Raw genomic sequence first — 14,992 nt, forward strand, 5'->3', positions numbered from 1 at the left:
CAAACAAGGAGCTACACGGAACAGATTCATCATCTACATTCAAATGGAATTGTATCCATTGTAAGCAAATTATGTCCAAAGCAACCAGTAATTTAAAGAAAACTCAATTTGGATGATTGTTTAACTGTCTTTGTCTTTGTGTGTTCAATTCTTTCTAATGCTGAACCTGAAGAGAAAGATACAGAAAAAGAAAAGGATATGGAGAAAGAGAAGGAGAAGGAGATAGAGAAAGAGATGGAGACAGACACCAGCGCTAGTGAACGTGAGTATTTGATTTCATGTACATTTAATGTAATTTAATTATGTATACATTTCACTTTACATCTCTGACAAGAGGTTACACATAGGAAGAAGTAAGATGTTACATAGGGAAAGTGGAAATAGGTTACACAGGGGAAGAGGAAATAGGTTACACAGGGGAAGAGGAAATATGTTACAGAGGGAAGAGGAAATAGGTTACACAGGGGAAGAGGAAATAGGTTACACAGGGGAAGAGGAAATAGGTTACACAGGGAAAGTGGAAATAGGTTACACAGGGAAAGTGGAAATAGGTTACACAGGGGAAGAGGAAATAGGTTACACATGGAAAGAGGAAATAGGTTACAGAGGGGAAGAGGAAATAGGTTACACAGGGGAAGAGGAAATAGGTTACACAGGGGAAGAGGAAATAGGTTACACAGGGGAAGAGGAAATAGGTTACACAGGGGAAGAGGAAATAGGTTACAGAGGGGAAGAGGAAATAGGTTACACAGGGGAAGAGGAAATAGGTTACACAGGGGAAGAGGAAATAGGTTACACAGGGGAAGAGGAAATAGGTTACAGACGGGAAGAGGAAATAGGTTACACAGGGGAAGAGGAAATAGGTTACACAGGGAAGAGGAAATAGGTTACACAGGGGAAGAGGAAATAGGTTACACAGGGGAAGAGGAAATAGGTTACACAGGGGAAGAGGAAATAGGTTACAGAGGGGAAGAGGAAATAGGCTACACAGGGGAAGAGGAAATAGGTTACACAGGGGAAGAGGAAATAGGTTACACAGGGGAAGAGGAAATAGGTTACACAGGGGAAGAGGAAATAGGTTACACAGGGAAGTGGAAATAGGTTACACATGGGAAGAGGAAATAGGTTACACAGGGGAAGAGGAAATAGGTTACACAGGGGAAGAGGAAATAGGTTACACAGGGGAAGAGGAAATAGGTTACACAGGGGAAGAGGAAATAGGTTACACAGGGGAAGAGGAAATAGGTTACACAGGGGAAGAGGAAATAGGTTACACAGGGGAAGAGGAAATAGGTTACACGGGGGAAGAGGAAATAGGTTACACATGGGAAGAGGAAATAGGTTACACAGGGGAAGAGGAAATAGGTTACACAGGGGAAGAGGAAATAGGTTACACAGGGAAAGTGGAAATAGGTTACACAGGGGAAGAGGAAATAGGTTACACAGTGGAAGAGGAAATAGGTTACACGGGGGAAGAGGAAATAGGTTACACAGGGGAAGAGGAAATAGGTTACACATGGAAAGAGGAAATAGGTTACAGAGGGGAAGAGGAAATAGGTTACACAGGGGAAGAGGAAATAGGTTACAGAGGGGAAGAGGAAATAGGTTACACAGGGGAAGAGGAAATAGGTTACACAGGGGAAGAGGAAATAGGTTACACAGGGGAAGAGGAAATAGGTTACAGACGGGAAGAGGAAATAGGTTACACAGGGGAAGAGGAAATAGGTTACACAGGGAAGAGGAAATAGGTTACACAGGGAAGAGGAAATAGGTTACACAGGGGAAGAGGAAATAGGTTACAGAGGGGAAGAGGAAATAGGTTACACAGGGGAAGAGGAAATAGGTTACACATGGGAAGAGGAAATGGGTTACAGAGGGGAAGAGGAAATAGGTTATACAGGGGAAGAGGAAATATGTTACACATGGGAAGGGGAAATAGGTTACACAGGGGAAGGTGAAATAGGTTACACAGGGGAAGAGGAAATAGGTTACACAGGGGAAGAGGAAATAGGTTACACAGGGGAAGAGGAAATAGGTTACACAGGGGAAGAGGAAATAGGTTACAGACGGGAAGAGGAAATAGGTTACACAGGGGAAGAGGAAATAGGTTACACAGGGGAAGAGGAAATAGGTTACACAGGGGAAGAGGAAATAGGTTACACAGGGGAAGAGGAAATAGGTTACACAGGGGAAGAGGAAATAGGTTACACATGGAAAGAGGAAATAGGTTACAGAGGGGAAGAGGAAATAGGTTACACAGGGAAGAGGAAATAGGTTACAGAGGGGAAGAGGAAATAGGTTACACAGGGAAGAGGAAATATGTTACACAGGGGAAGAGGAAATAGGTTACAGACGGGAAGAGGAAATAGGTTACAGACGGGAAGAGGAAATAGGTTACACAGGGGAAGAGGAAATAGGTTACACAGGGGAAGAGGAAATAGGTTACACAGGGAAGAGGAAATAGGTTACACAGGGGAAGAGGAAATAGGTTACAGAGGGGAAGAGGAAATAGGCTACACAGGGGAAGAGGAAATAGGTTACACAGGGGAAGAGGAAATAGGTTACACAGGGGAAGAGGAAATAGGTTACACAGGGGAAGAGGAAATAGGTTACACAGGGAAGTGGAAATAGGTTACACATGGGAAGAGGAAATAGGTTACACAGGGGAAGAGGAAATAGGTTACACGGGGAAGAGGAAATAGGTTACACAGGGGAAGAGGAAATAGGTTACACATGGAAAGAGGAAATAGGTTACAGAGGGAAGAGGAAATAGGTTACACAGGGGAAGAGGAAATAGGTTACAGAGGGGAAGAGGAAATAGGTTACACAGGGGAAGAGGAAATAGGTTACACAGGGGAAGAGGAAATAGGTTACACAGGGGAAGAGGAAATAGGTTACAGACGGGAAGAGGAAATAGGTTACACAGGGAAGAGGAAATAGGTTACACAGGGGAAGAGGAAATAGGTTAGAGAGGGGAAGAGGAAATAGGTTACACAGGGGAAGAGGAAATAGGTTACACAGGGGAAGAGGAAATATGTTACACAGGGGAAGAGGAAATAGGTTACACGGGGAAGAGGAAATAGGTTACACATGGGAAGAGGAAATAGGTTACACAGGGGAAGAGGAAATAGGTTACACAGGGAAGAGGAAATAGGTTACACAGGGAAAGTGGAAATAGGTTACACAGGGAAGAGGAAATAGGTTACACAGGGGAAGAGGAAATAGGTTACACGGGGAAGAGGAAATAGGTTACACAGGGGAAGAGGAAATAGGTTACACATGGAAAGAGGAAATAGGTTACAGAGGGGAAGAGGAAATAGGTTACACAGGGAAGAGGAAATAGGTTACAGAGGGGAAGAGGAAATAGGTTACACAGGGAAGAGGAAATAGGTTACACAGGGGAAGAGGAAATAGGTTACACAGGGGAAGAGGAAATAGGTTACAGACGGGAAGAGGAAATAGGTTACACAGGGGAAGAGGAAATAGGTTACACAGGGGAAGAGGAAATAGGTTACACAGGGGAAGAGGAAATAGGTTACACAGGGGAAGAGGAAATAGGTTACACAGGGGAAGAGGAAATAGGTTACAGAGGGGAAGAGGAAATAGGTTACACAGGGGAAGAGGAAATAGGTTACACATGGGAAGAGGAAATGGGTTACAGAGGGGAAGAGGAAATAGGTTATACAGGGGAAGAGGAAATATGTTACACAGGGAAAGTGGAAATAGGTTACATAGGGGAAGAGGAAATAGGTTACACAGGGGAAGAGGAGAGAGCTTATACAGGGGAAGGGGAAATAGCTTACACAGGGGAAGAGGAAATAGGTTACACAGGGGAAGAGGAAATAGGTTACACAGGGGAAGAGGGAATAGGTTACACAGGGGAAGAGGAAATAGGTTACACAGGGGAAGAGGAAATAGGTTACACAGGGGAAGAGGAAAGATAATGAACTATTATGTTAGTTCATAATAGTGCATCGGTTGTGGGTGTATGAACAAACTTCCCCAAGTATCTCCTCACTCAGTGGTTAAAAGACCATGTGAAGAGTCAAATAGTGTCTGACTACAGTCTGATGCAGAGGCTCTGAGAGTCGCCTACAAGTCTATGTTATAGTATCCTACATTTACAGAAATATATAGGCCTATTCGTGAGTCTATGACCATGATCAAACTTCCCCATGTGTCTGCTCAGTCAGTTGGTATAAGACATGTTGAAGGGTCTGAGTGATGATGAGTGATTGTCTTTTAGTATCCTTCAATATCCTACACTGCCCATAGAATCTCAAAGATAGAAAGCTGTGATTATAATCTCTTCTCCTCCTCTCTCTCACCCTCTCGCTCTTTCTCTGTGTCTCACTCTCTCTCTCTATTTCTCCCTCTCTCTCTCTCTTCACCTCATCTGTCCTCCTTTCCTGGCTGTCTATTAGAAATAAATGCTAAAGTCGAGAGCTTGGAAGGATCTGACCCAACTGAAACCGACAGCTCTCCGTCCAAAGGTAAGTTGGCATCGGAGGCTCTCACACATAAACGCACACACGCACACACACTCATTCAGCACACACACTCTCAACAAACACACACACACAGACACACACTCTCTCCCTGGTCATCTTCATTGATCTGCTTGTGGATTCTTATTAGCGACCACAGCTGTTGAATAAAAATTCACATCAGTCTGAGTACCCTCAGCATTGAGTAGGGATGACTGGCATCTGTCAGTATGTAGCTTCACCCTCCTTCACTCAATTCCTCTCTCCCTCTTTCTGTCTATCCCTCTACCTCTTTCTGTCTATCCCTCTACCGCATTATGTCTATCTCTCTACCTCTTTCTGTCTATCCCTCTACCTCTTTCTGTCTATCACTCTCTACCTCTTTCTGTCTATCATTCTACCTCTTTCTGTCTATCCCTTTTAACTCTTTCAGTCTATACATCTACCTCTTTCTGTCTATCCCTCTACCTCTTTCTGTCTATCCCTCTCTACCTCGTTCTGTCTATCCCTCTAACTCTTTCTGTCTATCCCTTTTAACTCTTTCAGTCTATCCATCTACCTCTTTCTGTCTATCCCTCTACCTCTTTCTGTCTATCACTCTCTACCTCTTTCTGTCTATACCTCTACCTCATTCTGTCTATCCCTCTACCTCATTCTGTCTATCCCTCTACCTCATTCTGTCTATCCCTCTACGTCTTTCTGTCTATCCCTCTACCTCTTTCTGTCTTCCCTCTACCTCTTTCTGTCTCTACCTCTTTCTGTCTATCCCTCTAACTCTTTCTGTCTATCCCTCTAACTCTTTCTGTCTATCCATCTACCTCATTCTGTCTATCCCTCTACCTCATTCTGTCTATCCCTCTACGTCTTTCTGTCTATCCCTCTACCTCTTTCTGTCTTCCCTCTACCTCTTTCTGTCTATACCTCTTTCTGTCTATCCCTCTACCTCTTTCTGTCTATCCCTCTCTACCTCTTTCTGTCTATCCCTCTAACTCTTTCTGTCTATCCCTCTAACTCTTTCTGTCTATCCCTCTACCTCTTTCTGTCTATCCCTCTCTACCTCTTTCTGTCTGTCCCTCTACCTCTTTCTGTCTATCCCTCTACCTCTATCTGTCTATCCCTCTCTACCTCTTTCTGTCTATCCCTCTACCTCTTTCTGTCTATCCCTCTCTACCTCTTTCTGTCTATCCCTCTAACTCTTTCTGTCTATCCCTCTACCTCTTTCTGTCAATCCCTCTACCTCTTTCTATCTATCCCTCTCTACCTCTTTTTGTCTATCCCTCTAACTCTTTCTGTCTATCCCTCTACCTCTTTCTGTCTATCCCTCTTTACCTCTTTCTGTCTATCCCTCTACCTTATTCTGTCTATTCCTCTAACTCTTTCTGTCTATCCCTCTACCTCTTTCTGTCTATCCCTCTCTACCTCGTTCTGTCTATCCCTCTCTACCTCCTTCTGTCTATCCCTCTACCTTATTCTGTCTATTCCTCTAACTCTTTCTGTCTATCCCTCTACCTCTTTCTGTCTATCCCTCTACCTCTTTCTGTCTATCCCTCTACCTCTTTCTGTCTATCCCTCTACCTCTTTCTGTCTATCCCTCTACCTCTTTCTGTCTATCCCTCTACCGCATTATGTCTATCCCTCTACCTCTTTCTGTCTATCCCTCTACCTCTTTCTGTCTATCCCTCTACCGCATTATGTCTATCCCTCTACCTCTTTCTGTCTACCCCTCTCTACCTCTTTCTTTCTATCCCTCTACTTCTTTCTGTCTATCCCTCTACCTCTTTCTGTCTATCCCTCTCTACCTCTTTCTGTCTGTCCCTCTACCTCTTTCTGTCTATCCCTCTACCTCTATCTGTCTATCCCTCTCTACCTCTTTCTGTCTATCCCTCTACCTCTTTCTGTCTATCCCTCTCTACCTCTTTCTGTCTATCCCTCTAACTCTTTCTGTCTATCCCTCTACCTCTTTCTGTCAATCCCTCTACCTCTTTCTATCTATCCCTCTCTACCTCTTTTTGTCTATCCCTCTAACTCTTTCTGTCTATCCCTCTACCTCTTTCTGTCTATCCCTCTTTACCTCTTTCTGTCTATCCCTCTACCTTATTCTGTCTATTCCTCTAACTCTTTCTGTCTATCCCTCTACCTCTTTCTGTCTATCCCTCTCTACCTCGTTCTGTCTATCCCTCTCTACCTCTTTCTGTCTATCCCTCTACCTTATTCTGTCTATTCCTCTAACTCTTTCTGTCTATCCCTCTACCTCTTTCTGTCTATCCCTCTACCTCTTTCTGTCTATCCCTCTACCTCTTTCTGTCTATCCCTCTACCTCTTTCTGTCTATCCCTCTACCTCTTTCTGTCTATCCCTCTACCGCATTATGTCTATCCCTCTACCTCTTTCTGTCTATCCCTCTACCTCTTTCTGTCTATCCCTCTACCGCATTATGTCTATCCCTCTACCTCTTTCTGTCTACCCCTCTCTACCTCTTTCTTTCTATCCCTCTACTTCTTTCTGTCTATCCCTCTACCTCTTTCGGTCTATCACTCTCTACCTCTTTCTGTCTATCATTCTGCCTCTTTCTGTCTATCCCCCTCTACCTCTTTCTGTCTATCCCTCTCTACCTCATTCTGTCTATCCCTCTAACTCTTTCTGTCTATCCCTTTTAACTCTTTCAGTCTATCCATCTACCTCTTTCTGTCTATCCCTCTACCTCTTTCTGTCTATCACTCTCTACCTCTTTCTGTCTATCCCTCTACCTCTTTCTGTCTATCCCTCTCTACCTCTTTCTGTCTATCCCTCTAACTCTTTCTGTCTATCCCTCTAACTCTTTCAGTCTATCCCTCTAACTCTTTCAGTCTATCCCTCTAACTCTTTCAGTCTATCCATCTACCTCATTCTGTCTATCCCTCTACCTCATTCTGTCTATCCCTCTACCTCTTTCTGTCTATCCCTCTACCTCTTTCTGTCTATCCCTCTACCTCTTTCTGTCTATCACTCTCTACCTCTTTCTGTCTATCATTCTGCCTCTTTCTGTCTATCCCCCTCTACCTCTTTCTGTCTATCCCTCTCTACCTCGTTCTGTCTATCCCTCTAACTCTTTCTGTCTATCCCTTTTAACTCTTTCAGTCTATCCATCTACCTCTTTCTGTCTATCCCTCTACCTCTTTCTGTCTATCACTCTCTACCTCTTTCTGTCTATCCCTCTACCTCTTTCTGTCTATCCCTCTCTACCTCTTTCTGTCTATCCCTCTAACTCTTTCTGTCTATCCCACTAACTCTTTCAGTCTATCCCTCTAAATCTTTCAGTCTATCCATCTACCTCATTCTGTCTATCCCTCTACCTCTTTCTGTCTATCCCTTTACCTCTTTCTGTCTATCCCTCTACCGCATTATGTCTATCCCTCTACCTCTTTCTGTCTATCCCTCTACCTCTTTCTGTCTTCCCTCTACCTCTTTCTGTCTTCCCTCTACCTCTTTCTGTCTATCCCTCTAACTCTTTCTGTCTATCCCTCTAACTCTTTCTGTCTATCCTTCTACCTCTTTCTGTCTGTCCCTCTACCTCTTTCTGTCTATCCCTCTACCTCTATCTGTCTATCCCCCTCTACCTCTTTCTGTCTATCCCTCTTTACCTCATTCTGTCTATCCCTCTACCTCTTTCTGTCTCTACCTCTTTCTGTCTATCCCTCTCTACCTCGTTCTGTCTATCCCTCTAACTCTTTCTGTCTATCCCTTTTAACTCTTTCAGTCTATCCATCTACCTCTTTCTGTCTATCCCTCTACCTCTTTCTGTCTATCCCTCTAACTCTTTCAGTCTATCCCTCTAACTCTTTCTGTCTATCCCCCTCTACCTCTTTCTGTCTATTCCTCTCTACCTCGTTCTGTCTATCCCTCTAACTCTTTCTGTCTATCCCTTTTAACTCTTTCAGTCTATCCATCTACCTCTTTCTGTCTATCCCTCTACCTCTTTCTGTCTATCACTCTCTACCTCTTTCTGTCTATACCTCTACCTCATTCTGTCTATCCCTCTACCTCTTTCTGTCTATCCCTCTAACTCTTTCTGTCTATCCCTCTAACTCTTTCAGTCTATCGATCTACCTCATTCTGTCTATCCCTCTACCTCATTCTGTCTATCCCTCTACCTCTTTCTGTCTTCCCTCTACATCTTTCTGTCTATCCCTCTCTACCTCTTTCTGTCTATCCCTCTACCTCTTTCTGTCTATCCCTCTCTACCTCTTTCTGTCTATCCCTCTAACTCTTTCTGTCTATCCCTCTACCTCTTTCTGTCAATCCCTCTACCTCTTTCTATCTATCCCTCTCTACCTCTTTCTGTCTATCCCTCTAACTCTTTCTGTCTATCCCTCTACCTCTTTCTGTCTATCCCTCTTTACCTCTTTCTGTCTATCCCTCTACCTTATTCTGTCTATTCCTCTAACTCTTTCTGTCTATCCCTCTACCTCTTTCTGTCTATCCCTCTACCTCTTTCTGTCTATCCCTCTCTACCTCGTTCTGTCTATCCCTCTCTACCTCTTTCTGTCTATCCCTCTACCTTATTCTGTCTATTCCTCTAACTCTTTCTGTCTATCCCTCTACCTCTTTCTGTCTATCCCTCTACCTCTTTCTGTCTATCCCTCTACCGCATTATGTCTATCCCTCTACCTCTTTCTGTCTATCCCTCTCTACCTCGTTCTGCCTATCCCTCTCTACCTCTTTCTGTCTATCCCTCTCTACCTCATTATGTCTATCCCTCTACCTCTTTCTGTCTTCCCTCTACCTCTTTCTGTCTATACCTCTTTCTGTCTATCCCTCTACCTCTTTCTGTCTATCCCTCTCTACCTCTTTCTGTCTATCCCTCTAACTCTTTCTGTCTATCCCTCTAACTCTTTCTGTCTATCCTTCTACCTCTTTCTGTCTGTCCCTCTACCTCTTTCTGTCTATCCCTCTACCGCATTATGTCTATCCCTCTACCTCTTTCTGTCTACCCCTCTCTACCTCTTTCTTTCTATCCCTCTACTTCTTTCTGTCTATCCCTCTACCTCTTTCGGTCTATCACTCTCTACCTCTTTCTGTCTATCATTCTGCCTCTTTCTGTCTATCCCCCTCTACCTCTTTCTGTCTATCCCTCTCTACCTCATTCTGTCTATCCCTCTACCTCTTTCTGTCTTCCCTCTACCTCTTTCTGTCTATCCCTCTACCTCTTTCTGTCTATCCCTCTCTACCTCTTTCTGTCTATCCCTCTAACTCTTTCTGTCTATCCCTCTAACTCTTTCTGTCTATCCTTCTACCTCTTTCTGTCTATCCTTCTACCTCTTTCTGTCTGTCCCTCTACCTCTTTCTGTCTATCCCTCTACCTCTATCTGTCTATCCCCCTCTACCTCTTTCTGTCTATCCCTCTTTACCTCATTCTGTCTATCCACATTTACATTTACATTTAAGTCATTTAGCAGACGCTCTTATCCAGAGCGACTTATCCCTCTACCTCTTTCTGTCTCTACCTCTTTCTGTCTCTACCTCTTTCTGTCTATCCCTCTCTACCTCGTTCTGTCTATCCCTCTAACTCTTTCTGTCTATCCCTTTTAACTCTTTCAGTCTATCCATCTACCTCTTTCTGTCTATCCCTCTACCTCTTTCTGTCTATCCCTCTACCTCTTTCTGTCTATACCTCTACCTCTTTCTGTCTATCCCTCTCTACCTCTTTCTGTCTATCCCTCTAACTCTTTCTGTCTATCCCTCTAACTCTTTCAGTCTATCCCTCTAACTCTTTCAGTCTATCCCTTAACTCTTTCAGTCTATCCCTCATTCTGTCTATCCCTCTACCTCATTCTGTCTATCCCTCTACCTCTTTCTGTCTATCCCTCTACCTCTTTCTGTCTATCCCTCTACCTCTTTCTGTCTATCACTCTCTACCTCTTTCTGTCTATCATTCTGCCTCTTTCTGTCTATCCCCCTCTACCTCTTTCTGTCTATCCCTCTCTACCTCGTTCTGTCTATCCCTCTAACTCTTTCTGTCTATCCCTTTTAACTCTTTCAGTCTATCCATCTACCTCTTTCTGTCTATCCCTCTACCTCTTTCTGTCTATCCTCTCTACCTCTTTCTGTCTATCCCTCTACCTCTTTCTGTCTATCCCTCTCTACCTCTTTCTGTCTATCCCTCTAACTCTTTCTGTCTATCCCACTAACTCTTTCAGTCTATCCCTCTAAATCTTTCAGTCTATCCATCTACCTCATTCTGTCTATCCTATCCCTTTACCTCTTTCTCTTTCTGTCTATCTCTACCTCTTTCTGTCTATCCCTCTACCTCTTTCTGTCTTCCCTCTACCTCTTTCTGTCTTCCCTCTACCTCTTTCTGTCTATCCCTCTAACTCTTTCTGTCTATCCCTCTAACTCTTTCTGTCTATCCTTCTACCTCTTTCTGTCTGTCCCTCTACCTCTTTCTGTCTATCCCTCTACCTCTATCTGTCTATCCCCCTCTACCTCTTTCTGTCTATCCCTCTTTACCTCATTCTGTCTACCTCTTTCTGTCTCTACCTCTTTCTGTCTATCCCTCTCTACCTCGTTCTGTCTATCCTCTAACTCTTTCTGTCTATCCCTTTTAACTCTTTCAGTCTATCCATCTACCTCTTTCTGTCTATCCCTCTACCTCTTTCTGTCTATCCCTCTAACTCTTTCAGTCTATCCCTCTAACTCTTTCTGTCTATCCCCTCTACCTCTTTCTGTCTATTCCTCTCTACCTCGTTCTGTCTATCCCTCTAACTCTTTCTGTCTATCCCTTTTCTTTCAGTCTATCCATCTACCTCTTTCTGTCTATCCCTCTACCTCTTTCTGTCTATCACTCTCTACCTCTTTCTGTCTATACCTCTACCTCATTCTGTCTATCCCTCTACCTCTTTCTGTCTATCCCTCTAACTCTTTCTGTCTATCCCTCTAACTCTTTCAGTCTATCGATCTACCTCATTCTGTCTATCCCTCTACCTCATTCTGTCTATCCCTCTACCTCTTTCTGTCTTCCCTCTACATCTTTCTGTCTATCCTCTCTACCTCTTTCTGTCTATCCCTCTACCTCTTTCTGTCTATCCTCTCTACCTCTTTCTGTCTATCCCTCTAACTCTTTCTGTCTATCCCTCTACCTCTTTCTGTCAATCCCTCTACCTCTTTCTATCTATCCCTCTCTACCTCTTTCTGTCTATCCCTCTAACTCTTTCTGTCTATCCCTCTACCTCTTTCTGTCTATCCCTCTTTACCTCTTTCTGTCTATCCCTCTACCTTATTCTGTCTATTCCTCTAACTCTTTCTGTCTATCCCTCTACCTCTTTCTGTCTATCCCTCTACCTCTTTCTGTCTATCCCTCTCTACCTCGTTCTGTCTATCCCTCTCTACCTCTTTCTGTCTATCCCTCTACCTTATTCTGTCTATTCCTCTAACTCTTTCTGTCTATCCCTCTACCTCTTTCTGTCTATCCCTCTACCTCTTTCTGTCTATCCCTCTACCCATTATGTCTATCCCTCTACCTCTTTCTGTCTATCCCTCTCTACCTCGTTCTGCCTATCCCTCTCTACCTCTTTCTGTCTATCCCTCTCTACCTCATTATGTCTATCCCTCTACCTCTTTCTGTCTTCCCTCTACCTCTTTCTGTCTATACCTCTTTCTGTCTATCCCTCTACCTCTTCTGTCTATCCCTCTACCTCTTTCTGTCTATCCCTCTAACTCTTTCTGTCTATCCCTCTAACTCTTTCTGTCTATCCTTCTACCTCTTTCTGTCTGTCCCTCTACCTCTTTCTGTCTATCCCTCTACCGCATTATGTCTATCCCTCTACCTCTTTCTGTCTACCCCTCTCTACCTCTTTCTTTCTATCCCTCTACTTCTTTCTGTCTATCCCTCTACCTCTTTCGGTCTATCACTCTCTACCTCTTTCTGTCTATCATTCTGCCTCTTTCTGTCTATCCTACCTCTTTCTGTCTATCCCTCTCTACCTCATTCTGTCTATCCCTCTACCTCTTTCTGTCTTCCCTCTACCTCTTTCTGTCTATCCCTCTACCTCTTTCTGTCTATCCCTCTCTACCTCTTTCTGTCTATCCCTCTAACTCTTTCTGTCTATCCCTCTAACTCTTTCTGTCTATCCTTCTACCTCTTTCTGTCTATCCTTCTACCTCTTTCTGTCTGTCCCTCTACCTCTTTCTGTCTATCCCTCTACCTCTATCTGTCTATCCCCCTCTACCTCTTTCTGTCTATCCCTCTTTACCTCATTCTGTCTATCCACATTTACATTTACATTTAAGTCATTTAGCAGACGCTCTTATCCAGAGCGACTTATCCCTCTACCTCTTTCTGTCTCTACCTCTTTCTGTCTCTACCTCTTTCTGTCTATCCCTCTCTACCTCGTTCTGTCTATCCCTCTAACTCTTTCTGTCTATCCCTTTTAACTCTTTCAGTCTATCCATCTACCTCTTTCTGTCTATCCCTCTACCTCTTTCTGTCTATCCCTCTACCTCTTTCTGTCTATACCTCTACCTCATTCTGTCTATCCCTCTACCTCTTTCTGTCTATCCCTCTCTACCTTTTTTTGTCTATCCCTCTAACTCTTTCTGTCTATACCTCTAACTCTTTCAGTCTATCCCTCTACCTCATTCTGTCTATCCCTCTACCTCATTCTGTCTATCCCTCTACCTCTTTCTGTCTTCCCTCTACCTCTTTCTGTCTATACCTCTTTCTGTCTATCCCTCTACCTCTTTCTGTCTATCCCTCTCTACCTCTTTCTGTCTATCCCTCTAACTCTTTCAGTCTATCCATCTACCTCATTCTGTCTATCCCTCTACCTCATTCTGTCTATCCCTCTACCTCTTTCTGTCTTCCCTCTACCTCTTTCTGTCTATCCCTCTCTACCTCTTTCTGTCTATCCCTCTACCTCTTTCTGTCTATCCCTCTCTACCTCTTTCTGTCTATCCCTCTAACTCTTTCTGTCTATCCCTCTACCTCTTTCTGTCAATCCCTCTACCTCTTTCTATCTATCCCTCTCTACCTCTTTCTGTCTATCCCTCTAACTCTTTCTGTCTATCCCTCTACCTCTTTCTGTCTATCCCTCTTTACCTCTTTCTGTCTATCCCTCTACCTTATTCTGTCTATTCCTCTAACTCTTTCTGTCTATCCCTCTACCTCTTTCTGTCTATCCCTCTACCTCGTTCTGTCTATCCCTCTCTACCTCGTTCTGTCTATCCCTCTACCTTATTCTGTCTATTCCTCTAACTCTTTCTGTCTATCCCTCTACCTCTTTCTGTCTATCCCTCTACCTCTTTCTGTCTATCCCTCTACCTCTTTCTGTCTATCCCTCTACCGCATTATGTCTATCCCTCTACTTCTTTCTGTCTATCCCTCTACCTCTTTCGGTCTATCCTCTCTTCTGTCTTTCTGTCTATCCCTCTACCTCTTTCTGTCTATCCCCTACCTCATTCTGTCTATCCCTCTACCTCATTCTGTCTATCCCTCTACCCTTATCCCTCTACCTCTTTCTGTCTATCCCTCTTTACCTCTTTCTGTCTATCCCTCTACCTTATTCTGTCTATTCCTCTAACTCTTTCTGTCTATCCCTCTACCTCTTTCTGTCTATCCCTCTACCTCTTTCTGTCTATCCTCTCTACCTCGTTCTGTCTATCCCTCTATCTCTTTCTGTCTATCCCTCTACCTTATTCTGTCTATTCCTCTAACTCTTTCTGTCTATCCCTCTACCTCTTTCTGTCTATCCCTCTACCTCTTTCTGTCTATCCCTCTACCGCATTATGTCTATCCCTCTACCTCTTTCTGTCTATCCCTCTCTACCTCTTTCTGCCTATCCCTCTACCTCTTTCTGTCTATCCCTCTCTACCTCATTATGTCTATCCCTCTACCTCTTTCTGTCTTCCCTCTACCTCTTTCTGTCTATACCTCTTTCTGTCTATCCCTCTACCTCTTTCTGTCTATCCCTCTCTACCTCTTTCTGTCTATCCCTCTAACTCTTTCTGTCTATCCCTCTAACTCTTTCTGTCTATCCTTCTACCTCTTTCTGTCTGTCCCCTCTACCTCTTTCTGTCTATCCCTCTACCTCTATTCTGTCTATCCCTCTACCTCTTTCTGTCTATCCTTTCTTTCTATCCCTCTACTTCTTTCTGTCTATCCTACCTCTTTCGGGTCTACTTTCTGTCTATCATTCTGCCTCTTTCTGTCTATCCCCTCTACCTCTTTCTGTCTATCCCTCTATCATTCCTACCTCTTTCTACCTCTACCTCTTTCTGTCTATCCCTCTACCTCTTTCTGTCTATCCTCTCTACCTCTTTCTGTCTATCCCTCTAACTCTTTCTGTCTATCCCTCTAACTCTCTGTCTATCCTTCTACTCTTTCTGTCTATCCTTCTACCTCTTTCTGTCTGTCCCTCTACCTCTTTCTGTCTATCCCTCTCCTCTATCTGTCTATCCCCTCTACCTCTTTCTGTCTATCCCTCTTTACCTCATTCTGTCTATCCACATTTACATTTACATTTAAGTCATTTA

General features: G+C 43.7%; 1 protein-coding gene across 1 annotated transcript in view; it reads left to right on the forward strand.

The window, feature by feature from the left end:
* Positions 1 to 14,992, forward strand: part of macrod2 (mono-ADP ribosylhydrolase 2) — a 1,232,546-nt gene that overhangs the window by 1,208,046 nt on the left and 9,508 nt on the right. Inside the window, exons 15-16 of the mRNA XM_029640037.2 lie at positions 173 to 262; positions 4,425 to 4,493. Of these exons, the coding sequence (XP_029495897.1) occupies positions 173 to 262; positions 4,425 to 4,493 (159 nt within the window). The remainder of the gene's footprint in view (positions 1 to 172; positions 263 to 4,424; positions 4,494 to 14,992) is intronic.

Source organism: Oncorhynchus nerka, linkage group LG28 (assembly GCF_034236695.1).
Source record: "Oncorhynchus nerka isolate Pitt River linkage group LG28, Oner_Uvic_2.0, whole genome shotgun sequence".
NCBI lineage: Eukaryota > Metazoa > Chordata > Actinopteri > Salmoniformes > Salmonidae > Oncorhynchus > Oncorhynchus nerka.